Source organism: Anopheles stephensi, chromosome 3, assembly GCF_013141755.1.
Source record: "Anopheles stephensi strain Indian chromosome 3, UCI_ANSTEP_V1.0, whole genome shotgun sequence".
NCBI lineage: Eukaryota > Metazoa > Arthropoda > Insecta > Diptera > Culicidae > Anopheles > Anopheles stephensi.
Window position 1 is genome coordinate 47,687,190 of NC_050203.1, and position 27,236 is coordinate 47,714,425.

Below are 27,236 nucleotides of genomic sequence, written 5' to 3' on the forward strand. Positions count from 1 at the left end.
AGCAAAAGACAAATTTGAATACCATGCCCCGACGAAATCAGGCAGCAATATAAACTTACTATTCAAAGTCGTTGCATTCTGGCGAGTGGTGCGACGCGTCGTATGAACGCCTGGCTGCTGTTGATCGCCAATAGCACCTGCACCAACAATATGCTGCTGCTGCTGCTGTAGTACCACCTGTGGCTGTTGCTGCTGCACCAAACCGACCGCTTGGTTGGCCGTTAGAATGGTCGATGCCGGTTGCTGCTGATGTTGCAGGCCAAGCGGAGCCATGCTCTGTGGTTGTTGCGCATTCGGTACTAGTACGACGCCGGACTGGTTTGGTGGCGGCAGTGGCTGCTGTTGCAACCCAACGCCAGCACCAGCAACCTTCGGCGAAGGTCCGTTGCGAATCACATCTTCGATGATGTCGTCGATGGTGCTGCGTCCATCCTTCTCCAAAAGTCGCTTCGACTTCCTTGTATTCGCTGCCGCAGCTACTGCTGCCGCCGATAGAATACCGACCGCATTCACAGCCATCGAGGCCTGCTGCTCCTCCTTCGGTTCCTTGCCGACAACGTCCGTCGCGTTCGACAAACCGTGAGGTTCGTCGGAAGCTTGCGATAATTGCGGTGTTGGTTGTAAGGACTGCAGTTGCTGCTGCTGCTGCGATTGTTGCTGTGCTTGCAGATGCGGTTGTGGAGGTTGCTGCAGTTTTTGCGGTTTTTGTGCCAGCAAAGGCGCGTTTGTGGACATAGTTGCCTGCTGTTGTGCCACGGTGGAAGTGATCGTAGAGGAAGCGGATGGTTCCGTGTTTGCAGCCACACTGGTGTTGACTGTCGTGGCCACTACCGAAGGCGTTGCTGCAGGACTGCTAGAGCTAGTCGTGATCGCAGCAGTTGTAGCTATCACTGTTGCCGGAGCACTGCTAGTGACAACGGTTGGTGTTGCCGTTGTAACGGCAGCCTGATTTTTGATGGTCAAAATCAACCGTGGGCGAGCACCATCCGGTCCGGCGCCAGGCAACATCTTGTCCGAGCTGGAAACATCCTCCCCTGAATCATCGTGGAACTCATAGACATCGGACGACCCACCGCCCATATGCATTCCTGCCTTTGCTCCACCAACGGGCCGAGGTGTTCCTGGAGTCAGTGTTGTCGTCGTTAGCGGAGTGGTTACCGATTGTGATACATTTACCATTCCAGCTGTACCACCTCCACGCGCACCGCCACCCCGCCCACCACGACCACGTTTTCCGCCAGGAGCTTTTCCACCTCTGGTTCGAGTTTGAATGCCTGTTTCAAGCACCGTTTGGTCGGCCCCAACGAGACCGCCGGCTTTTTCACCACCAGCAACAGTGCTGTGACCGCTTTCCGATGTTTTACGTCCTCCGCGAGGTCGTCCACCACGCTTGCCAGTGCTGCTGCCACGGGCAACATTTTCCTTCTCCGATACTTCGCCGGTTGCTGCCTCGTCAGCTTCCTCATCCTCAGCCGCATGGGAACGTTGGTCTTCAGCTGAAACAACGGACTTCGCCGAAACCACGTCCGACGTCTTGTTGTATTCTCCTGCAGCATCTCCCTTGTCCACAGAATCGGCCTTAGAGTCTTCCTGATGAATCGATGGCGTTTTGAGGGTAATATCTTCGCCACCGCCTTTGGCCACCATCTCGATCGTGGAAGCCGCCGTATCGATAGCACCGGTATTGCTCACTGCTGCACCAACCGTAGCAATCGGTTGCGAAGAGGATGAATCATCTTCCGAGCACAGCGCGTCGACTTTCTTGATGACAGAATCGATGTTGATCTCCTTTGCAGACCAACAATCGCTGTCCTCCTTCGAATCGGTTTCCTGATCATCCACGTTAACAGCAGTTGCCACCAGCGCCGATGATGACGACGACGGTGGTTTCGAATCGTCCAAGGCTGGCATCGGGTCGCCGGATTTTTTCTCGTCCAAGCTCTCCTTCCTTTCCGACTCGAATTTGATTTGATCCGCCGAAAGTGTACTGATAGCTGCCGATCCTTTCAACAACTCATCGGAGGCGAACAACGATTTGGCGCTCGCCGGTTCCGACGTGATTGGTGTCATTGGTTGATGGTTAGGATTGGATGTTATTGTTGATATTGCATTATTGGCAGCTCCATACAACGGACTCGTTTTGATATCCGACGGTTTTCCCTTGGCCACCGTATTGCTGCTGGCCGTGCTTTGCTCTCCAAATGATTTTTGGTACGCTCCAGCAGTTGTTGCGGATTGAGCCTGTGCCGTACCTTTAGCTGCAGTGACAGTCATTGACGACTGCTGCCTAGTTTGCTGAGCAAGCGTTACTGATGTTATGTTTAGTGGCGGGTGTGTCACAACCGTGTTTGTCTTAATCGGTGTTCCGCCCAGCGTGGACGATGCCACAACTACCGTTGGCGTAGTTTTAGGCGAAGTGTCTATCGATTTGCCAGTCGTATGTGATATTGATGCCGTTGAGCTGATGCTCGTTGCGTTTACCACGATGTTGGATTTGGTAGGAGTGGAGTCTAATCCCACTGCGGACATGGCCGACGGAGAGCCTGGTGCTGCACTGGCCGTAATGATTCTTTGCATTGTTGTGCCAGGGCTACCACCACTGCCGAACTGTGCTTTGATCGGATGTTGCTCGATCGGTTTCGTCGATCCTCCTGCCATAGCTACGGTTTTCAGCTGTCCTCCTGCCGCTAAGGGCATTCGCGATCCCGGTGAGGAATGGTGCTGCAACAGATGATGATGTGGATACTGATGTCCAGCTCCTGGCACCGTCACCGGTGTTACCGATTTTTGAGATAGGAAACCTCCTTGTCCAATCGGCGAACCGCCCGGTACTTGGGAAGCATTAGGTGAATGTACTACCATGTGTCCACCATGGTGAATAATCATCGCCTGGGGACTGCTTCCCGACTGCATGATAGGACTAAGCTGCGGTGACTGACGGTTGCCACTATTTGCCGCTTGCCGCACTGCAGTCGGCGATGATGTGCGTGCAAATGGAGAGTGTGGAGCGATGTGCAGTTGTTTTGGCGATTGCACACTGCTACCACCGCTGTTCAATGTTGCTGCTGGTGGGCCGACTCCTCGAGGAGTAGCATCCGCGGATGTTGACGCGGGATGATAGATGACCGGTTGCTGCTCCGGAATAGTGATTGTCGGTGGCGTTTGCACAACGTACTGGTGGCGTAAGCTAGCTGCCGATGCAAGTCCAGTGACTGGGGATACTGATGGTTGAGATCCGGCACTGATCGACCGCGGACTTTGGGGAGTGGTTGGACTTGATGTGTGTAGTTTAATTGCCGACTGATTCGTTGACGATGGTACTGACACCGACGTGGTTGTTGTTGTCGTTGTTGTCGTTGAACTGGATTCAACACCAATGGCCTTAGATTTCGCATCCACTGTGTTCGAAACAGAGGACACGATTGATCGCTCCTTAGCACTCGGAGACGTCGATGTCGTCGTTGGTATAATGATTTTCTGATTTTGTAGATTGACCGAAAACACACCGTCAGGCACAACCGACTGTCCCTTGGAAGAAGCGCTTACTTTCGCTGATTCCAGTATGGGTGCTGATGTTCTTGATGTCGGAGGACGTGCACTGACGAGTTTGACCGCCGAAGGAGGAGCAGATGCTTCGTCCGAGCTGGCTTGCGATGGCGAATCACTAGCCATCGCCACATTCTTACCCGGCGTAGCGGGCATTTCCAACTTCCCACTCGAATCGTCCCTTTTCGTTGCATTGCTTCCAGCACTGTTGCTTTCCGCAGTCGCCGCAGCAGCAGCCGTCGTTGCCGTTGGGCTCTCGCCCACTTTACTCGGCTGCGAGCCTTCGATCAAAGGTTTGCCAATCTGACTCAAATCAACATCGGGTGTTTTTGGTGGATTATCGAACCGTAGCAAGCTGGACGCATGATCGTCCTCTAGGTTCGCGTCCTCAGTGTCGGTGTCAATCTGTAGATCATGCTCCGATTGCGGCGTGTCCGCCTGCTTCATGTCCAGCTCTTCCGCATTCAGGCTCATGATTGCCTTCTTCATCTCTTCGTCGTCCTCCTCCGGTATCTGGGGCGGCTCGTCTTCGACGTGCAACTGAGAAGACAACTGCTCTTCCTCAACCGGATCGCTGTACATGTCGGAGAAATCGGGCGTGTTGGAAGTGCCGAAACTCTCTCCCAGCAATGCCGCTACCGCATCTTCCGTTTCCTCCTGCGAGATCACTACGCGTGATTTTTCTTCGATGAGCAGCAACTTTGACTCGTCCGGTTTCTGCTTCTCGTGCGCGTGCTGCTTCAGCTCGACTTCCTTACCTTCCACCAGCGTACTTGCTTTATCCGATTTGCCTAGCTTATCGGTGAATTCGCCCGAAATAGACATTACTGCTTTTTCGTGCAATTGTTCGTCGAGGTCGTATCCGAATGGCGGTACTGGAAGTGGTTGTGTTTTACTATCCGCCTGTTCAAACTTGTGCTTAGTGCCGCCTACAAAAGAGCTCGATTTGTCGTCCGGCATGTCTTGTGATTTCTGGGCCACCGATGCCTTTTCCATCTCGTATGTTGGCGTAGAGCAAGTAGCTTCCCGCTTAGCCTCGGTAAGAACGGGCAAGGGCGAGGATGATGTTATTCGCTCATCGGAGCTTCCTGTGCCGGCGGTGGTCGTGGACTCGCGAGCATTCATTTGCGCTGTCAGCTGCTGTTTGTTGGACGGCGGTGGACTTTCGTCCAGCAGACAGGGCAAACTCGGCGACGGTTTGCTGAAGTTATGTTTCAAATCATCCTGCTGAGCAGAAATGATATCGAGCGACAGTTTGTTGATCGACGGCGTGACAGGTGTCGTTGTGGAAGGTTGTGGTTTGGAGTGACTGTTCGCTTGGTTGCCATTATTGCTACTTCCGAAGGTAGAGCTGTGAGACACGCTGCTACTTCCGTCAGCTAGCGGCGCTAGCGTAGACCCGCTGCTGTGTGCAATACTGTTACCCATTGCATTGCTTGCAGACGTATTAATGCCACTACCTAGCGAGCTGGAGCTATTGTGATGATGTTTGTGTTTGTCCTCTTTTCCGCGTTTCTTTTTCTTCTTCTTATCTTTGCGGTTGTGCTCCATTGACGAAGCTGATGCAACGTCCTTCTTTTCTCCGTACGATGCCGTCTCCATACTGTCATCGCCATCGCCATCCGTGTAACGAAAAACGTCCAACACATCGACCGAGGATCGCTTTCCGCTGAGAGAGGCGCTGGCAATAGTAGATGCCGGCGACACTTCTTCCACCTTCTGATCGGTATCACTCATCAGCTGCGCCTCCAGCGCTCTACCAGCTTCATCCAAATCAACACTGTTTTCGTCATCTTTAAGCATCGCCATCGAGACACGCAATTTTTCACGATCACGCCGTTTCTTCTCTTTGCTGCGCTTGCGCGCCTCCTTGTCAGTGAATGAATCAGCAGCTGATGTGGCGCCCGGTAGCGTCGAGGTAGAAGTTAACTCCTGCTTGCCACTACCGGTTTGTTGACTATCCGCGATGGTGCTGGAAAGCTCGCCCATCAACATTGGTAGCCCTCCGTCCGCTCCGACAGCTCCTCGGTCCTTATGTTCCGCCGTTTGGTGGAGTACATCCTCCTCCTTGGCCTCATCCGGTTCAACAGAACCTTGCTTACCGTGGGATGCTTCCGTTTCCACGGACGAGTGTTGCGACTCCTCGTCCGATATCGGGCCAAACAGTTCCATATCGAGGAATTTGCTGTTGGCGCTACCTGAACCATTCCCACCGACATTGCTAGGCACACCGCTGCCTCCAAGGGTAATAACACCGCCGCTTCCACCTTCCTTGTGGCGATTTTTCGATTTTTTCGAACGGCTCGACGAGGAGGATGTTGATTTCTCGTGATCTTCTTTCGACCGATCGCGGCGCTTCTCCTTCTTTCCACTGCTGTGCTTTTTCTTGTTGTACGAAGACGAGTGATGGTCTTCGCTCGCTGATTTCTTCGAATCTTCACTCGGTTGCGCCGGGATAGAGGTAGCAACGTTCGATGTTTGCTGCTGATGACTGATGCCGCCGCCAGCAGAGAGACCCATCAGTGAAACATTGCTACTACTGTTAAGACTATCAGCTCCAACTGCCGATGGTGTGGAGTTAAACTGAGCCATAGCAGTAGCCACAATCGTTTCGGTGTCACCACCACCACGCACGTCGGCGGTTTTGAGCGTTGCTGCTGCAGGCATTTCTTTCTCCAGCTGCTGCTCGTAACTTCCGCTTCCGTCCAGACCACCTTTGTTGCGCTTTTGCTTTTTCTTGTGTCTCTTCTTTGACTCGGTTTGGGTCGTGTCAGCTTTGGATGTCATTTGATGCATTAAGTCAGCACCATCCGAGCCGGATTGATCGCACAACTGTTGTTGGCGTTCCTGGGATGACTTGTACGAGTTCAAACCTTCGATCGGCTCGCGTTTGATCGATGAAATTAATGCGGTTGTAGGTGCTACTACTGGCAGGGACGAAATGGAGTTGTGTGGCGGATACTCCGATTTCACTACCGTTTTCACCAAATCATCGTCCGATATATCGCTGGCGATAAGAGCGAAAGAGGATGGTTTACGATCTTCGCCTACCATGGCTTGTTTCAAGCCATCGCCAAGATTTACAGCAGCCGGCAGCGATATTGGAACGTTGGTGCTGCCCCCCTTCTTGCTTCCACCATCCATTACGCACTCATCCTCGCTCTTAACTTCCTTTTTGATTTTAACGTCCTGTTCATTGGTTTCCGAACTGCTAGCAAACATTCGTCCAATGTTATCGTTGATGTGGTTGAACTCAGCATCCGAAATCATGCTACTCTCCAACCGACCGACGCCCGTCGATACCTTCATCTTGGATCTGTCACGCGATATCGCTTCATCGTCCGTTTCCGTGTCTGATTGTATACGCGTCGAACGAGAATTCTTGCGAGATGACTTCTTCTCTTCCCCGGAACTGCGCCGAGCATTCTTCTCGTGGTAATCCTGTTTCTGTTGCCGATGATCACGGTCACGGTTCACCTTATCGCGCCCATCACCACCTCCCACACTGTGGAGCATCAAATTTCCACCACCTTCGCTGCTCTCATCATCGCACAGATCGTTTAACCGATCGCGATTAAAGATCGCCGTGCGCTGATGGTTCGGATGGTCAGGACCGTCGTCCGAATCGGAAGCCAGCGACGAACCCTTGAAATTGCGTCGCGATCGGGGTGTCGTCGACGCGTGATCTTCGTCGTCGGTCGTTGTTACCATGCCACTCTTGTTAGGGTCCTTGTGATTGTACTTGCTGTTAATCGTCGTGTCGGAGTGCATCGCGTCGGAATCGGAATCGTCGCCTTCCTCCCAGCTTTTGGATCGGTTTTTACCCTCCCGCTTTGCTCTACATTGCTTAAGCTGGGAAAACTTGGCTTTGATTTTCTTTTCCTCCTCCTGTTTCTGCATATTTTTGCACGACCGAGCCTTCACTTTGTCGTACATGGATATATTCGGTCCGTCGTCGGGAATGTCGAAGATTGAATGCTTCTTCGGTTCATCCGAATCATCCGTATCAGAGCTGTTCGCCTTACGACTACTGTTCGATCGACATTTTTTCTTCTCCCGCCCCTCTTCGGCAGAAGATTCTGCCCGGCTTACGGGCTGTGAAGATTTGCGATCCACTCTGCCAGCACCGCTGCTACCGCAGTTTAGCTTATTGACAGCCAGCTTGTAGTCTATGCCATCCAGTCCAATGCCAGTGCTGCCACCGCCGGAACTATGATGGCGCTGTTTCGCAAACTCCTGTAACTCTTTCCGCTCCTTTTTGTAGCGTATCCTGCTCTGTTCTTCTTCGTCGCTGGTGGATCGATTTTCGCCATAGCTATCGGCAGGGAAGTTTGCATTCAGGGTGTTTTCCTTGTCACGAGAAGGATCGCGATTTTTCTTCGACTTGTGCTTATCGTGATACCGTTCCTTGCGCTTATGGTGATGGGATACACCGCCACTGCTGCCAATATTGCCAACGCCTGAACTAGCGATTGCTCCACCTGCAGCAGCAGCAGCAGCAGCAGCAGCAGCAGCACCAATCTGATGATGGTGATCTTCATTTGCTAGCATGATCTCTTTGCGACGCTCCTCCAGCAAGTAAGCCTGTTGTTTCTCGATCACATGATTTTCTGTGTGCTTAGCCGAAGGTCCTTTCTCCATGGAGCCAATATTGTTCACGGTTGTCGCAGGGACTGGTGCAACCGCAGTAACATTACCACCACTACTAGCTCCGCCGGATTTGGATGAGATCTTTTCTGAACGGTGGTTATGGCTACCTCCGCTAGCCGTGCCACCCCCCTCCACCGTTCGGCTACTACTTTTGTGATGATGGTATTTGCTGCTCTCCCGGCGGCTCTCTTTACCCGATTCTCGCCTTTCACTACTCTTCGATCCATTGCCACCGGACGAAAGCATCGGAACAGCGGAACTCCCTTCCTGCGTAGCGCTCGAACGTATCTTTTTTAGCGACGTTGCTTCCTCCAACGATGATTCTACGCTGTCCTGCGAACTAAGACGTCGTTTCGACGAGCTTCTTACTGGCGAACCGCTGCCAGTGGAGTTAACACGATCACGACGATCCTTATCCGACGACCGTTCTCGATGATGGTGATGATGGTGTGAAGATTCGTCCTGATGGTACTGCGAATGATTTTTGTGTGCCAATGATTCTTTCGATTGCTCGGAATCGTTGTTCGACATCCCGCTGCTTGCTTTCGCATTACGACGATCTTTCTCGTGTTCTTTGACGGTGTCATCCCCTCGCTTATGATGGTCTTTACGATCTTTTTCACCGCCAAAACGATCGCTGTCCTTTTCACGATGTTCCACATGCGCGCTGCCACCGTCTTCTTTCCCTTTTCGCGTCTCATCATCGTTGCTAGGTCGCTCCTCTCGATCTTTGTCCCTGCGCTTCACCGGTCCACCTGGTGTGTGACGATCAACATTGTTAGCTGCTGCTGCTGCTGCTGCTGCTGCAGCCGCTGAGGCCGCTTCCTGCTTCAGACGATCGAACTCATCTCTGTAGCTGCTGTTCGTGGCAGACAATCCACCGCCAGTAGCTGGGTGTTCATTGCCAGCAGACGCGTGATTACGGTCGTGGTCTTTGTAGGAGTGCTTCCCACTGTTACTACCACTGCTGCTGTTGCTGCTGATGCTATCACTGTGATGACGATGGTGGTGGTTATGGTGGCTACCACTACTTCGGTGACTATGCTCACCATGATGATGATGATGATGGTGGTGGCTGTGCGAGCTAGACTTGCTCGATTTGTTCGAATGTTTTGACGATGTCGAGGCAGTTGATGGTGCCGTCACTTCTTCCGGCTGCTCATCCGCTACATTCAAGCCACTGGCGGAACTAGCTGAGGCGGGATTCGGAGACGATACTACACTCGACGAAGATGTCGATGAGGTAGACGACGCGGTGGATAGTTTTCGTCGATCCTTGTGATGTTTGCTGCCGCTGCTGTTGGTAGTTTTGTTGCTAGAGGATTCCTCCCTCTGCGATCCACTATTACTACTGGAATGCATAGGCGGTACTACTTCATGGGATGGTGGTGCACTTCCATCACCATTGCCACTCGTGCCCAGCTTAATCGTACCAACGTTTGTACTTCCCGGTACGCTGTTCGCAACTGCATTAGTATTACTGCTACTGCTGCTGCTGCTACTGCTACTCTTCACAACCACATTATAGTTACTAGTAATGGACGACTCTGCTGCTGCTGCTGTTGATGATGACGACGACGACGACGACGAAGAAGAAGAGGTTGACGATGCTGACGACACAGAAGAGGACTGTTTCTGAGTCTGCGTTTGTGGTAGACTCGCAACGGTCGTTGCTGTTGCTGCTGACGACGATACAAGCGCAGTCGCCGAAGACGGATGGTTACCACTAGATCCAGTACCAGTGCTAGCGTTGCTACCACCGCTGCTGCTACTACTATTTAGATTATCACTATTGTTTATTAAATTATTATTGTTGTTACCGCTAGCGTTTGTACTTGTTTTTTCCGTTAAACTAATACTTTTATTTAAAACATTGGTCTTTGGTTTACTGGTTGACGACGACAACGAAGATAATGGTGACGACGACGACGACGACAATAGTGCAGTGGCGGCGGCAGCATTAGCAACTGTTGTGATAGCCACATTGTGATTATTATTAGTAGTAGCAATAGTCGATGAACCAGCTGCAACCATACCAGCAGCTGGAGTAGCGGCACTTCTACCATTTGTCGTACTGTTACTGCTATCTTTACTATTATTATTAACGGACGGGGATGACGTAACTGCTGTTGTTGAGTCGTTGTCGTTGCTGCTGGCGCAGCTGATGGAATCATTGCCAGCACTGTTCACTGCCACTGTGTTCGCCTCAGCCGTCGTTGTTGACTGCGAATCTTCCAGGGACGCTGTTACGCTCGTGGCGCTGTCACCACTGCTACTAGTGCTGGTTGTTGCTGTGGTCGTTGTGACAGCACTAGACCCAGATGACGGCGATAGCGCTTGCTGAGCCAACGGTGGATGACTGGGAAAAGGATACTGAAGGCCAGACTTTACAGACGGGTTGGGACTGTTGTACGGCTGGGGGCTGTTCATAGGTGATACTGAAGAGCTGCTGCCACCAACCCGTGGTATGGTGATGGGTGCTGTTGCAGATGCTGCAGCTGTAGCAGTTGCTGCTGTGGTTGTTGTTGTTGCTTCTGTAGCGGTTGTTGTCGCAGAAGTTGGAGCTGTTGTGTTTACTGCAGTTGAAACCGGCGCACCAGCAGCTGGATTTTGCTGTTGAGCGGTGGTTACCGTCGTTAATGCTGCTGCTGCTGCTGCTGCTGCTGATTTCATAGAATTCAGATGCACCGGAGATGCACTAGCCGAGGACGCAACACTGTTGACTATGACGGGTGAAACAGATCCCAGGGTCGCTCCTCCTTGCGGGGCGATTGCTGGAGCACCGATCGCAGCCGTGATGCTGTTGCCCAGGACAGTAGCGATCGAAGCAGCCGAAGCCAAAGTGGCACTGTTTTTCGAATAGTTGGAAAAGTCACGAGGCTCATATTTGTCGTCGATATTTTCTAACCGCTTGAGATCTTCGTCAAAGATCGATTTCTTCGAAAGAACGGACTTGACGATGTCCGAAGGGGGAAGTTCATGTACGTCGAGATCAAGAAACTTGTGCCGGTAAGACGACGAGCCCGTGGTCGCCAAGGAGGAGGAAGAGGTAGACGATGATCCAGCGGACAGTGGTGATTGCAGATGGTGAGCCGGTTGGTGATGCTGGTGGTGATGGTTCAGCAAACTGCTGCTTCCCGCAATATGATTGTTAAACGATTGTTGTTGCTGCTGCTGCTGCTGCTGTTGCTGATGGTGGTGATGGTGAAGAGAGGAGGAGGAATGATGATTCGAATATCCTTTGCTGCTCGCGGAATAGGGGTGGCGATCGTTTAGGAAGTGAAGATCATTCGAACTGCTACCACTGATACTGCCACTGCTATTTACGCCGCTTCCAGCAACGCTGGTATTACTGACGGCGACACTGTTGCCAACGGCTAGCCGACCAACAGAAGCCGCTTGTGTGCTACCGGACCACTTTTCGAACTTCTCATCCAATGTCTTGATGCGTTCGTCAAGCGAAAGGCCAAGATCACTCGAATCGCTGGAGGTGGAGCTAACAGAAGAAGCTCGTGGTGGTGGACTGGCTGGAACCATTTCGTTTGCCGCGTCCAACACCGAAAATCCACTGTTTCCGGCCATGCCAAAACTGCTACTCCCGGATGTCGTCCCTGCTGCATGCATGGTGTTAATTTGCAACGGCGTCGTCAGCTTGGATGATGCTATGCCAACAGGCGGTGGGCTGGACAGGGCGCTATTATTGCTCTGCAGACTAGAATTGGACGCAAACGATGATGGGTGATTCTGGTTCGCACTGGATAACGCTCCAGAAGCCGAAGAGCCAGTCGAGGATGAAGCGGCGGCGGCAGTGGCAGCATTGTTCCCACTTGCTGCCGTCTGCCGATCAACGGACGACGAAGATGAAGAGGATGAGGATGACGATGAGGACGACGAGGCAGACATTCCACCGCTGGCTGATGCTCCCGCAGACGAAGGTGTCTGCTGTTGCTGCTGTAAAGCGTGGAGCCGACTCTGCTGAAACACCTGCACCGCAAACCGGGGTAGCGGAAGTACGAGCGGTTCCTGATTGTACGATCGCCCCGTCGGAATACGGCGCGGTTCACTAGGCAACAGGTTCTCCGGCCGTTCGTCGCACAGCGGAGTGCCGGGTCGCGAACCGTCCGCACTCTCCCCTCCACTAGCCTCATGAGAATGTATCGAGTGTAGCTGGTGGCCACGACCCCGCGATGAATGGTGGTGCTCGTTCGACGTTGTCAAACTACTCGCTCCTCCGCTTCCTGCTGACGATCCTGCTCCTCCGCTGCTAGCATTGTTACTGTTGCCTGCACCACCACCACCGTTCGCTGTCGCACCGGATGATGCGGTGTGCAGGCCGCTGCTACCACCATCGACAGCAATCATTTTTCGCCGTTTGCTCAAGTGATGCGAGTATAGCGAGTGATTGCTGCTACCGCCCTCTAGGTGTGATTGTTGCGAAATGGAAGCACTGATACCGCTACTGCTACCGCTGCTACCGTGACGCTGGTGTAACGATGTGCTCTCGGTGGACGGTCTCCTGCTATGGCTACCACCAGCTCCTGCAATAGTCAACGCCGAGGACGATTGCTTCGATGTTTGCAGATTGCACTCGGACAGCCGACGTACTTCCATCGATTTCCGATGCGTCAGTGCGGACGATGACTGAATGCCACTGATGGAGGATCCGCCAATGCCGCCGCCTATACCTCCACCATCGCTGTTGTTGTTGCCGTGGTGGTGATGGTGATGGTGGTGGTGACTGTTATAGTGATGCAAGCTATTACTGCTACTACTGTTGCTGTTTAATGCAGTTAGGCCACCACCGACGCCACCCGCAACAGGTGTTCCAGGTGACGGATCACGAAGATCACGGTGATCGCGATGATGATCGCGATCTCGATCGGAATCACTGCCGTGATGATGGTGATGATGATGGTGATGATGGTGTCCGTCGGAATTGTATTTGATACGCTTCTTCGGGCTCACCAACTCATCGCCACTGGACGGGCATTCTTCTAGCTGTTCTAATATATGTACACGCTCCTTCTGCAGATAACGCATGTTGCTACTGTCGCCACCTGTAAATAAGGTAAAGAAGAAGGTAGAAACAACAGAAAATATTAGAAATCACGTCGTCATGCGTCTAAAAATCAATCTTCCAAATCAATCGGACCATATTGCCTGCCCTTACCTGTGCTTTTCTCGCTGCGTTTCCGTATACTACTACCGGTAGACGAAGGTGATAGATCAACGTCGCCACCTAGGCGGGATTGTATCGAGGATGACAAACAGCTACTTCCTGCTCCTGCACCCATAGTGCTACCACCGGGCAAGGGTGTAGCCGAAGAGGGTGGAGAGTCGGAAGATGATGAATTATGGTGGTGGTGATGATGGTGAGCTCCGGACAATCGATCGATGAGGCTACTACTCCGACTGTAGCCTGCGTTCGAGGATCCACCGTGCGCACTACTAGCGGTGGTACCGGCATTATTGTTGCCACCACTGCCGTTATTATGCTCGTGATGATCGTACCGCTCATCCTCGTGCGTCGAGCTGGTGGCCGATCCTTGACTGTATTCGTCGTAGCTACGAAACCTCCTATCACCACTACCACCACCACCACCACCTTCCGAATAGTAGTCTTCGCTCGAGTATCTCACGTTTCGTGATCGCGACGAACCACCAACACCACCTCCTAACGACCCACTGTTACCGCCCCGCGAACTAACACTACCGGCGCCAGCACCACCGCCGGCCGCTGCAGACGATGCGGCGGCGGCCACCGCTGCCGAAGCGGGCGACGCCAGTGTTAGTGGGTCAACGCGAGGCGAGGCGCCTCCACCGACGACGCTAGCATTCACAGCAGACCCGGTAGTGTCGCTCCCGCCTCTGCCACTAAGCGGATTGCCTGGACGGCTGAACGGCGCACCGGATCGGTTGCGGATCGAAATATTGCTGTTGCTATTGCTCCCACTGCTACTGCTACTGTTGTTGACGCTCGCACTGTTGGTGCCACCACCGGTGCCGCTGTTACTATTACTAACATTTCCACTAACACTACTATTATTACTAGCGCCTCCAGCGATTCCTGTAACGCCACCGAAGCGGGGCGATCCGAACGACGACGATATACTGCCCCCGGATTGTTGCTTATCTAACTTATCGAAAAACGCCTCCTGACACTCCCGAGATGCAAAGTCCACCTGCAGCTTGCGGCCGCGCAACATCACACCGCGCATCTCTTTCACTGCCGCCTGCGCCTGCTGCACTTGCTCGTAGTAAATAAGCGCTAGCTTGCGGTCCCGGTCCACGCTCACCTGCGACACCGTGCCGAAGTGATTGAACTGCGATGCCAGATAGTTCTCGCTTGCACTGTCCGAGACCCCATCCAGCCACACACAGTTAGTTGGCATCGATTTGCCGAACCCGAGCTTGATGCGATTGTTGCCAAGATGCTCACCGTCCATCTTCCGTATCGCTTTCACTACACTCACTATGTCCGAATATTGACAGAACGCGTACGCGCTCACACCCTGCTTCTTGATGTCTATCTCTATGATTTCACCAAAACACTCGAAATGTTTGCGCAACTCACTCCCGGTAATGTCCTTCTCGAGATTGCCGACAAACAGCGTCCGCGTCGACTTCGGATGATACTCGTCCAGCTCCGCCTCGTACGGCCGGAACTCGTTGTCGTCCACGTCGTAGTAGCCCGCGTACGGTGCCACCTCTATCTTGCAGCCGAAGAACAGCTTATCGTGGGACACTTCCAGCGCCTTGTCGACATCTTCCGGTTTCTTGAAGCAGACGAGCGCGTACCGGTCGGTGCTTTGGCCGACCACCTTCACCCAGGTCACTTTCCCGTGCTTCTTGTACTCGTGGAACAAGCCATCTTTGAGTGAGGTGTCGGACGAGCGGGCAGGCAAATTTCGGACGCAAATCGCCAGCGGACGGTTGTCGTCCGAATGACAATTGATCAAGCTCGCGCTCCCACCGACAGTGCTGCTCCCGTTACTGAGCACTGCTGCTGCTCCACTGCCTGTTCCTCCCGCACTTCCACCGCCACCTCCTCCGGCTCCTCCGCCGCCGCCGCCGCCGACTCCTCCACCGCCGCTACTGATTGGAGCTGCCGCAGATGCTGTTGCTGCTGCTGCTCCACCAGCGGTCGACGACGTCGTTGTGACGCTAGTGCTCGATGCACCCCCTCCGCCTCCACCACCGCCAACAGGTGCACCGCTAAAACTGTGTCTGGAACTGGTGCTACTGGAACTGCTGCTGCTGCTGCTACTGCTGCTGCTACTACTGCTTCTGCCTTGATTGCCTGAGCCGTTAGCTGCATTATTAGCGTTACCGCCGTCCGGGCCGTCGCCACAGCCGCTGTGGCTGCCGCTGCTCTCCAGGTGCGTTGCTGCTGGCAATGTTGTTGCTGCAGGCGCTGTTGTTGCGGCTGCTGCTGCTGCGGCGGCTGCTGCTGCTGCTGCGGCTACTGCAGCGGCCGTGGAAATGGCGGATTGTAGCAGAGTCCGTCCAACGCTTAGTGCTGCAGTTGTCGAAGGAGATGGTGGCGAGCAGTTTGCAGCAGTATCGCCGCGGCCATAGGGCGTCGGCAGCGAGGGCAGCAGTCCAACCGATGATGCTCCTCCGGTACCACTACTACTACCGCTGCCGCTGCCGCTGCCACTGCTGCGTCCCGAGAGGTTCGTCGTCGTGCCAGCTTCCCCAGAATGGTTCGGTGCCCCGCCGCCACTACTGTGCGTCGAGGAGGAACAAGAAGACGATCTACTGCTGGGCGAACGTGATCGCGAACGTGACGCGGACCGCTGATGCCGGTGGTTCTGATGGTGCTGCAGCTGCTGCTGGAGAAGATGTGCCCGATCACCACCGCTAGCACTGCTACTTCCACTACTATTCAGTAGATGGTGATGATTAGGCGACTGATAATGACCGTGCAATGTTGGATTGGAGGACAGCACTGGCGACGAATTCCGTGACAGTGGGTGATGATGATATTGCAGTTGATTGAGAGGGTGGTGGTTGTGGCTGCTGAGGTTGTTGGAGTGGTGGTGTGGGTGCGGATCGTTTAGCGATTCCGACTCCGAACCGGTTCGATGAGACTTCGGGAGTGATTGTTGCGACTTCTGCTGCTTTACAGCATATCCATCATAGTTGTTATTGTTGTTGTTGTTATTGATGCTGTTTACACTGTTGTTATGCCCGACTCCTATTCTAATGTCCTGCAACTGCGAGGGGGCTATCGAACCGGATGGATGCTGATGGGAGGAAGTTGGGCTCTTATCGTTGTTGTTGTTGGTCGTTCCCCCGTTGAACCAACCGCTACTTCCACTCCCAGACGATAACCGTGGATGGCTGCTGATCGTCGATCTATGAGATCAGAAATTTGAGTGAAAAGATTAATTAATTAGAAGCGTATGTAAAAGGAAAATATTTATAACTAGATGTTTTGTAGTAAAAATAACAAAGTCCTTCGACAATCAGTAAATCGATTCTTCATAACTGTTTTTGTGACTGGAGTGCACATTCCAGATATAACTCTAAGAACTTCACAATTCAAACAATCGAAAGCAATAAATTATATTCCCACGAAAACATAGCGCATGAAGCTGACAGATTTGATAACCGTTTGTGCATCGAGCATTGTTCATGTTAATACGCGCATGACACTTGGGTAAACATCGTAGATTCTTCACTAAATCAAAGTCCTTATAGCAAAAAGTTGTAGTTATATCATTTCGTACTGCAAGGCACTACTTTTTGCTGTAGTTCATACACAACACAATTGTTTTTCCATCATTTTCATTGCTAATACAACATGATACAGGATCCGTTAGATAAAAGCACGTTCTTTGCGACGATAGGGGGGTTTGCAATTAAAACGACGGCAACGCAGGCGTTGATGGCGAAACGTATTGGAGGATTTGATGGTAGAATTTCAGGAAAGTGATAACTCATACACTCTTCTGACTCGGGGATTCTGCCGTATCTGATCTGTTGGTTAGAAGAAAAACGAGAGAGAAAAAAAGAAAAATAATATAAAATTTATAAACCACAAAACAAGAACTTATCTTGTAATTCAACTTATAGTAAAACAAAACAAAAAAACTAAAATAAATTAATTCACTCAAGTATTGCAAAGACGTTGAGTATTTAAGTATAAAAAATTAAAAAAAAAAAACGATAATAGAAAGTTAGTTGCGAGGAACACAAAAAGAAAAAAAAGGAAAAACTATACTAAAAATCGAAACATAAAAAAAAACATTATCAAATAAAAAGTAAAAGAAAAAACACAGTACAGTACAGTTAGTTTATTATCAGCGAATTGAGTTTTACACGCGGAAAGAACAAAACAGTCACTACATGAAACAATTAGACAAAGACAATTTGCCCAGAACCCATCACATAACAACTAAAATCCAAAAACTCAAAGATTAGACGTAGTTGGATATCGACACACATATATTCACAGGGGGAAATGTTGGGTGCCTTGGGTAAGGAGATAGTGTGTGTTCGTTGTGAGTCCTGCCAATATTCGACTTTGTCGGCCTTTGTACTAGGCTAGAGATCAAACTAATTTTGACTCGCGGGTCAGACTGCACACAAAAAGCTTTTGCGGAACACCCGAACAAAAAATATTACAATTGTCCTAAGCGTTGTCCTTGCCAAAAATTAAATAAAGTAATGATTGGCCGCCCACACTTTCCTTATTAATTGGAATGGGTTAATTGAATCTTGTATCGGTTTAGGCATTGTGTTTTAACAGCACATTGCACTGAATGTTGAATTCGCGTTTTGGGATGATAATTCTTAATGGTAATTTGGAAAGACGTCCTACCCTTTATAACTAAAATGTTTAAAGTTAAATTCAAGATCAAATTCAGATATCTGTCTTCATTCACACGAATGAGGAAATTTCTGCAGAAGCAAAAACTAGACCTATTGATAAATGCAATCAGCCGTGCATAGTTTGCCGGGCAAATTTACAATCCATGCACGTGATCTGCCCCCTTGGGAAGATTTTTCCAACTAGCTATAGGAATTCATGTACAGTGGCGATGCTTTGTCGTTCACTTTTTTGTTGTGAGATGGTAAAACTTGAACCATTCGAAAGAAGATATAAACACGAATTTACACAAACATTATCTATGGAACAACAAGTGCACAAATTATAGTTTCAGACCAGGGGAGAGAAGTATTCTATAAATTTCGTCTACGTGCGCCAAGATCTCGTCTCAATTTCCCCACCGGAACCTTAACCATCATAATATCTAAGCGTGTGTAACAAACACGCTACTTTCAAGGAGGCCTATGAGAATGACATAGATCTCTAATAAAATTTCAAAATACAGTACAGTGAACAGTTGTTCTGCAACATTATTGTCCTCAAACTAAACAATACATCAATTTAACCGTTTCATCATATATAAACACAACAGCCATTCGGGGTTCGTACGTTAGATGAATTCACATATCGATACCAGAAGTACCCAAATAGCAAACATTTCCTTGGAAAAAAAGCAGCAGTGCTCCACCGAACTATTCGTGAGCCCCTAAAATCTCTCTAGAACAGCACTCTGCGCATGTGCGACTGTGTCACTGCCCAAAGCCCTTTCATTACCCTGCGGGAGAGCTTTATTGCTCCATCGAAGTAAAATCCTACAGCTCCTCCACTATTGCCTCCTTCTCGCCATGTACACCGAGTCCTCTGAATGGCGCACTAAAGCATTTTTCGGACGTATACACAAAACCAATGTTTTCATAATCCGCCCAAGTCTGCCTCTCCCAGTACTGTCGCAACCGCCCTAATAATACCGTATCGCTGTAGTGGTGTGTAGAGCGCGCCACACAACGCCAACGTCGTCGGTAGTGTGGGAGAAAAGCTACCTCTCGCCGTTTAAGGGACGGTGCACTGGGCACAGCTGATAAGAGATAATTGTAACCCAGAGCACGCGCTCCGTTTCGTATATTTAGAACTCGCATATCCCTTACTGGCGCTGCTGTCAGTGTGTGTGTGTGTGCCAGTGTAGGTGGTTCCGTGTATACGACTGGAGCTCGGGGTCAGTGGTCCTGCGCAGTTGCAACAACCTCTTTTCGCCATCAACAAAACCTGGATAAGTCTGACGCTTTTTCCCATCGGCTCCTCGCTGCTGCTGCTGCTGGTTATAGCAGTAATGAGCAGCATCCTATCTACTGGAACCACACTTTTCTTCCCATCTGCAGTGCACACTACCGTACCATATATCCCACCCCCCTCGAATGTGGGGTAGATAAGTGAAGGAACTTGTCCACACGGAACTAGCGGAAGAAATGTGATAATATGACGTCAGCCAATCCAGGAGTAAACATCATGTTACCTCACAGAAGAACAAAATGTTCCAGTGAATTCGAATAGACTGTGTTAAAACAATATTCGTGTGCTAAATATTGTTAAAAGTGCGTTAAACTTGATTCGAAGTTCATATATTTTGAAAATGTTACCTCCAGATGAGTAAATTCGTAACTTTAATACCGAAGTTTTCCAACGAACGTGCCAAAGCTTATATTAGCATTCTTTCCGCAATATGCAATAAGTCTTACAAGAATAATCTCTTGAGGTTCTTTTCACGTTCAGTAAGGGTCTGCGAATTCTCTACATCTCATTTGTTATATCGCATAAGAGGAGATAGATCCGGAAGAACCTAAGCTGAAATAAACATATTCTAACAAACAACAATCCAATAATATTACGCTATCTAACAATGTGGTTCGTTTTACGAGATAAAGAAATGTCTGTAACATTGTCTAATTGCCGGAACAACACACAGCTACACTTAGATATACAGGAATATAGCTAGGTACGAAAAGCGAATCAAACGTCCTCTTATTGATCCTTTGGCAAACCCAAATACTACGGGATTACGGAAACCATCATGGGAAGTACCACCACCACCAACCCGGGGGAATGGTCGTTAAGAACCTTAAGGGAGCTTTGCCCGCATCCATTAAATCCTATTTTATGGGGCAGACCCCACCTTCGCAACGACATCAGAACACAACCGACCGAATCCGTCAGCAATACGACCCAAAGCCGGTGAGCCCCGGTGGGCAAGAATTTACTTAATTTAATACAAAAAAAGCTTGATTCGTGGTGTATGTTATACATCCTATAGCAGCAAACGTAATACAGTGTTGAGAATATAAGAGGCGAATGAAGTCTCAAAGACCCAAAGCCTCTATAAATAAACGAAAAAAAAAAGTGTTGAGAATATACAACTTTTTACCTTACAGTTGTTAGTTCAGAATATTATAGAATCCATTTAATTGATCAAACTGGCATATCAAACTAGCCCGTAACATAATTGGCAAAAGATAACCGACTGAATCGGAATCGTAATGATAATAATGATTGTAATGATCCGATTTGAAAATCGGAAACAGTAGACGCCCAATGTAATCTGCAGGGATAGATAAAACATGAGTTGCACTTTTTCGACTTGTATTACCCACACCCTGCAGGGCACCTCTTTCACTACTGCATTTTCCGTTTTGGCCAGCATTTTCATTGGAAATGTTTCAATCACAAACCGAAAAGTTACGACGCACTATTGTCATGGGCTTTAATGGGCACTTGCACATACCCTGAAACGCCAGGTCCTGTGGCACAAGGAGTACGAGAGCAAGTTGTGTTTGAAGCCGGGAACAACGAAACGATGGCCACAAAGAGAATATACAGCACGGGGGGGTTACCAGAGTAAAAGCTCCTGTAGCAGTCGTTCATCGTTTTGTACATAGCAGAACAAGTTGGGGAAGAGCCGTGGAACCAAAGTTACAAAACATTCGCCCACATACACACTCTTGCCTGCAGGCAACGATCTATTACATAGACGAAATCCTGAGAGAGCGAACGATCGGAGTTACGTCGTACAGCACAAACTAATCCTCCAGCACTCGCTCTGCAGAAGAGTTCCACTTTTTTGGTGTATTGCCTGAGGGTAATGCCTCCAAAATTGCGCATGCATACACACACACATAAATACAGAGAGCCAAAATGCTCACCAGCGGTAGCAGGCAGCATCCTTTTTGGAATCTCTACCGAGAGCTGGTGGTAGAGCATTATCCACACAGTGACATTACAGTACGGTCAACATGGGAGAGCATATCTGAGAGTTGTGAGAGAAGCATAAAATAACATTAAGAACGTCGGTGAGAAATATTGTTGTTGTGTGTAGAAAGTTTGAAATTTCCACACCCACACACATACACATGCAGAGGAAACATTTTTCCCGGGACGTAAATATTCGTGCTGGTAGAGCATTGCTAGCAGGAACCCATCAAAGTGCTGATTCTGCTATGTAGGCTTTGGGTTTTTTTGCAGTTAATAAATGGTTATTAAATAAAGAATGACATCTCGTCCTTAGTAATGGCATCAATAAACGCTTATAAAGGAAGAAGAGCTTCAACTCATTCAATAAAAACACCATCATTACGAAAGGCATCATAGGCGTTAGATGCAAAACCAGACATATTTTTACGATGACTGTATCTTCTTTCTTGGTCTAACGACCTGTTAGGTCATGCCTCATATTTCAGACTAACTAGACTTTAAGATGCCACGTATTTGGATAGTCAGTCCTAACTACGGGGGAACGATCCGGCTGGGGTTTGAACCCCGGGCCTACCCGCCTGAAAACCAGCTCCGATGTCGCTTCGGCCACCAGACCGCCATGAAGACTGTATATTCTGTTATTAAAATAAATTTTACTATGACACTTGTCAAACTAATACGCTCATGCATCCAACGTTAAATGTTTTTAAAACAAATATCTTAGTTTTTGTTCGCTCAAATCTTGATCACGTTTTAATATCGGGTTAGTTTATCAGGATTCAATGGAAACCCTCGAACACAAATTTGTAATTTATGGATTCATTGGAGCAAAAAAATAACCTTACCTAACTGTAGAGTCTTAATTGAGCTAATTTCATTTTTAGTGCTGCTAGTGGAACGCTTGAAACAAGATTCGTTATTTTTGTCCCGTCCTTGACTGCTCTACACAAACTAAACCACAATAGATTGTACACAACACCAACAGACGCGTCCAAAGACGTCGTGTGAAAAATCATTATCTATAAAGCAGAAGTTTGTGTCACACACAGAGTATGGGGTAGGTCCATGGACGTCGTCGTCAAACACCGTAAAATCCATTCACCGTGCAGTGCCAAGGTAAGCCACATCAATGGGGCGCATATGCGCTGCTGTGTATGAGAGTATGGCTCTCCATGGTTACAACCGATCGCAGAGCATTCAACAGTCCTCACACGAAAATGTGCTATTGGACAGCTGGGGTGCGCTACACGTCCTCTTGCAAAGAGGTAGACCCTGGCTAATAGCTTAAGGCTTTAGGTGGCGGTGAGTAACGTTTAGATATATACCACCACCCCCATTGCATCTCCTTTTCTTTCCTACAGACCCCCTACTCACCTATGCGATTTGATACCATCCATCCTAAAGTCTGTCAACAAAATGCGACAACACACCGCGCGTGGTCAGCTTAGAGTGGAGGATCGATCGAATGGAGCACCGCATGTTGTAACCTGTGTGCCCAGCCAGACGACTATTGTGGCACTGTGGGCCGCCGTTGCATAGCGGAGACCTGCGCTAGCCTCCTGCTATTCGCACAAAGTTCAATGCACTCGAAAGTTGTCCAAGGCCTTTAACGTCGTCGTGTGCTACCACCTATCGTCGCCCCTAACTATGACTACTGCCTGTGTGAGCTGTATACTAGGCGACCCCCCACACTAAGCAATTTATGTGTGTGTGGACGATGACATGCATTGTGTTGGTTGCAGGCTCGAGCCTGCATCATAATAAGTAGTGTAGGATGACTTAAAGTCAGCCATGTGAGAAAAAGCTGGCGAAGGAGACCTTTAACTAACCTATCGTCGCTACAGTGGTGAGCGGTGACGGTACCGTTTTGTTGTGACGGTGATGCGTGCCAAGCACGCGAATGGGGGTTGGTGAGTGATGGGTGCAGAATGAAGTGGAAAGAGTCGCCGAGAGACGAGGATATACAGAGAGTAACGATCGTTTGAGAATACTCTTAAGTGAATGATCTTTAATGACATGCTGCACCCAACACCAATAAAATCAACGCTGAAGTAACAATACATGCTCCGCACCGAGTGCATCACCACTATGATCGCCAGCCACAGCAGCTGTAGCATTTATTAGCAAAACAAACTTCTGGAGAACCTTTTCAACAGCTGTTGGTAAAATGGTCCCTTTTTAATTGTTTGAAGTGTTAGAAGCTCTGGTACATCGTATACCAATTAAAAATTTAATGTAAAATGGACAGATATAAATTAAGATCGGAGTTTAAAAAGTCGAGAATAAACAAATAATTGAAATACAATGCATCTTTTGAACCTTAAGAAGTTGTATGCTGATATGTTAAAAAGCACAAACAAATAAAAAAGATTCCCACTACTCAAACTAACTTTACCTACCGGTAGAACATCGCTTGACGCATACTGCAACAAGGTCCCTATTAGCAGTCAAGCGATTTTATCAACTGCATATTTTGAATCGGTAAACCATACTTCTTCTCCTCGAACGGTGGTCTCCCTTTAACATGCTAACTTTACTGCCACAGCACCACAAACGTGGAGGTGAAAAGCTAGATGAACTTTAACGAAGCCGAGGACACAGCAGTGCATACGACGACGTTCATGTTGCAGGTTGCAGACAAACGTACTCCATTGCACATACCAACGACTACTACTGCACTTTTCGTATAGCAGCTTTCCACACCCCTGCCGAAACAACTACGACTAATCCACCACAAACAACACATGCTCACGTACACAGAGTGAAGCATATGCACACCATGCATAGATGTAGAGGGAGAGCAGCAGGCGGCACCACACATTGTGCCGGTGCCGCATTACTTTTGGTTGGGGACACGCGAAAACGGCGTCTCGTGTTAAATCACGCGTCCTTCCCGTGGATGCATTTGCACTACGCGCGATCGGGAGAATTGGGCAACAAAACACGCGACTCGCAGACACGCGTTGGCGAAACATATAGAGCCCACCCCGCCTCCGTCAGAATCGTAGTTTGCGAAAGCGGCAAACGTCGTATTTTGTCTTCCTTTGGGAACGCGAACCAGTAACTCTTTTATTTAATTGATTTTTTAAAGAAAAACACAAACACACATACCAACCGGACAAAGAACCTCTGGCACATGGAGAGAGGACTAAAGCGAAACAGATGGAACGCTGATTGACTGATTGACAGTCGCTAGAATGTTCTCTCGATGGGGTAGAACGGTCGCGTTTGTTTTAATTCAAAAAGATCTCATCTCAATGCTATTCATTGGCCAGTGCTTGGTAGCTGAACAACTTAAAAAAAGGTATTGAAAGGACGCTTGAAGTCTCAAACATCATGTCCTCCACCACCAATGACTGAAACATACGAGAACGTATTCGGTACGGAAATTGAGATGATGATTTTGTATAATGATGCATCATCATCAGCTGTAGTCAGAAAATCTGCATTGCAAACGAAGCACACATATGTCCCGTTCGCAATCCAATGACAGCGTTCCCCGGTTTTACGACCGATTTCTACATGTGCATTTGCAGCTCAGCAGCGTGCAGCACAAACGCATTCGTTCCAACGGCCATGTGCAGCTAAATGTGATTTTTAAATGACTTCACCAGAAGAAGAACCAGCAAGGAGCGAAAAAATATATTAACCACACAACCCCACATCGGTTTCCGATCGGTTGCCAGATGATCCACAAGCATCGATACTGCACAGCCCGAGGCTGCCTGGCGTCTGTTTTATGACCCATTAATGCATATATACACACACAGAAGGTTTCAACAAGAAGAAAACGACCACCGCGTAGACCCCGTTGCTTTCCGTAGAACTCTACACGGAGGCGAGCTGCTGGGTTCCTTGCTCGCGTTTTCCGATCCATCTGAACACGGTGGTGCTGGTGTTACTGAATAACGGTGGGACGAAGTATCCCCGCGACCGAAGAAACTGTTCGGAACGACCATAAAAATAACATTTGCAACAACCGTTCAGCCGTTGAAAGGAACGTAATAAAACGAACACATAAACCCGCATTCTACAACCAAGTGAATATCTAGGCGCAAAAACTGAACACCTCAGGGAAGCGGCCCGGTAAAATGCATCTGTGTTTTGCACAATGCGTTACTTCTTCTTCCTGTTCTTCTTTCCGTCTGAGGAGGGATGCATATTGATGCACTTCAAAGGGCTGTGTGTTTATGTGTGAGCATAATTTAAATCCCATAAATCTTTACCAATACGATGCGCGCGGCTCTCCCTCAGGCAGTACTAGAGCGTGAACGTAATCTTTTATTGCAGTGCAAATCGACAGGCCAGACAGTTTACCCCGACGCTAAGCGTGAAAGTATAGCGGCCTTAGAACCCTACAATTTCTTAACAACACAAGGATTTATTGCTGTTATGGAAATTGCTTTCCAATGGAAATTACTTCATCTGACCCCTACACACCACAGGATCATTGAGCAGTTTGCTTCGCTTTTATATCCCGGCACTAACCAGCGAAGAAAGAACGAATTCTTTAAGTTTGTTGTCAGACAACTTCACAGATCGTATATGATCATTCAGGGTTCTCTAGGTTAAGTCACTAGATGTTTCATCTGAAGCAAATTGCAGTAATAAAACATGATGCAACGGTTATTGATGTCGTTAGCAATAACAAAAGAACGACTTATTTGAATCAGATGTTTCGCAATGGCATATCGCAAAGGGGATTTACACATGCTATTATGTTTAATCAAATATCAATGTTTTATTCTTGTCCGGTCCGATGGTTTCACACGGCAAGACCGGTGTTCAAATCCCATCCAGGCCGCCTCCCCGTACGTAGGGCTGACTACTTCACGACGATCTGGCGACGATCTTTACGCGAATAAATCGGTTTTCGAATGTAATCCGGACCGTTCCTCCATAGCCAGGACCAATTTTCCGGCTCATTTCATTAAGTGAAGTACGCCAAAAATGACAGCCATGACCCTTCTTCTTCTTCTTTGGCACTACAATCTTGAAAGGCATCTGTCTGTCAATCCTGGCTTTCCTTGACTTGATTTTAACCGTAGCTAGTATTGTGACTAGGGAGGTTATCTAGATGGGATCTGAACGGGGCCTCTCTGCCATGTGAAGACCGGCGCCACTATCGTACCCCACCTCATCGGAACATTAAGCCTAGGTAGAAAAAAAGACCGAAATAAAAATACATATGAACATAAAATTTTGGTTTTAATATAAACACTTCGAGCACTCTGAACTCTCAATTCAATACATGGCCTATGGTATCGAAAACATGTTTGAATATTCCACCACGCCAATCCTCGTTATAACAAGCGTTTTAATCTTAAAAACACAAACGAGATATTGAAGAAAAAAAGATTTTTCCTAGCTTAAATCTTTAGCCTTTCTTGAGAAACATAAATTCATAATAAAGATCAGACAAATGATACTTAATACAATTGTCTCTATATTAACAAATAATCTAATATTGGTCAAATGTAATTGACTATTACATCATGTGTAAAATAGCGCTCGTCTAACGTTTTTCTCGTAAGAATTTTAAGTCGTGAGCTTGGCTTTCAATTAAACGTAAGACCGGTATAGGCAAGGGTTGATACAAACTTGTTCCTCTATTAGCTTTTAGCTGTCACGCTCTCTAACATCAGTATTGACGGCAACCCACTAAACTAGTCTAGTGACCTTTTCGGTGCGCCTTTAGGAACAATCAACTGTAACCTACCTAAATGTACCCGCTACCGAACATCGTACCAAGATCAACACCTAAGATGGTTCAAGCCTTCGTAGGAGTAAATCTCACGAAGTTGCCTCGCCTCGACGACATTTGATCTTCTCATTGTTGCACACCGTTCTTGCTATGGTGGCACTGTAGCGCATGTTTGGACTGCAAGCTATAGTCATAAAGCTGCTACGACAAACTCCTGCAGCCACACGTGAAGATTCATGCAGCCACATGTCCGTCAAC

At 48.8% G+C, this 27,236-nt stretch overlaps 1 protein-coding gene across 8 annotated transcripts in view; it reads right to left on the bottom strand.

Annotated features, from left to right (window-relative positions):
- LOC118509854 (protein split ends) overlaps positions 1 to 27,236 on the bottom strand; it is a 73,464-nt gene that overhangs the window by 6,920 nt on the left and 39,308 nt on the right. For 7 of the 8 annotated variants that reach the window (XM_036051060.1, XM_036051059.1, XM_036051063.1 and 4 more), the window contains 2 exons: positions 13,367 to 16,557; positions 60 to 13,253 (listed from right to left, as the gene is read on the bottom strand). In XM_036051060.1, the coding sequence (XP_035906953.1) occupies positions 60 to 13,253; positions 13,367 to 16,557 (16,385 nt within the window). Of the gene's footprint in view, positions 1 to 59; positions 13,254 to 13,366; positions 16,558 to 17,147; positions 17,182 to 27,236 lie in introns of all 8 variants that reach the window. The other variant, XM_036051056.1, reaches the window with a different exon arrangement.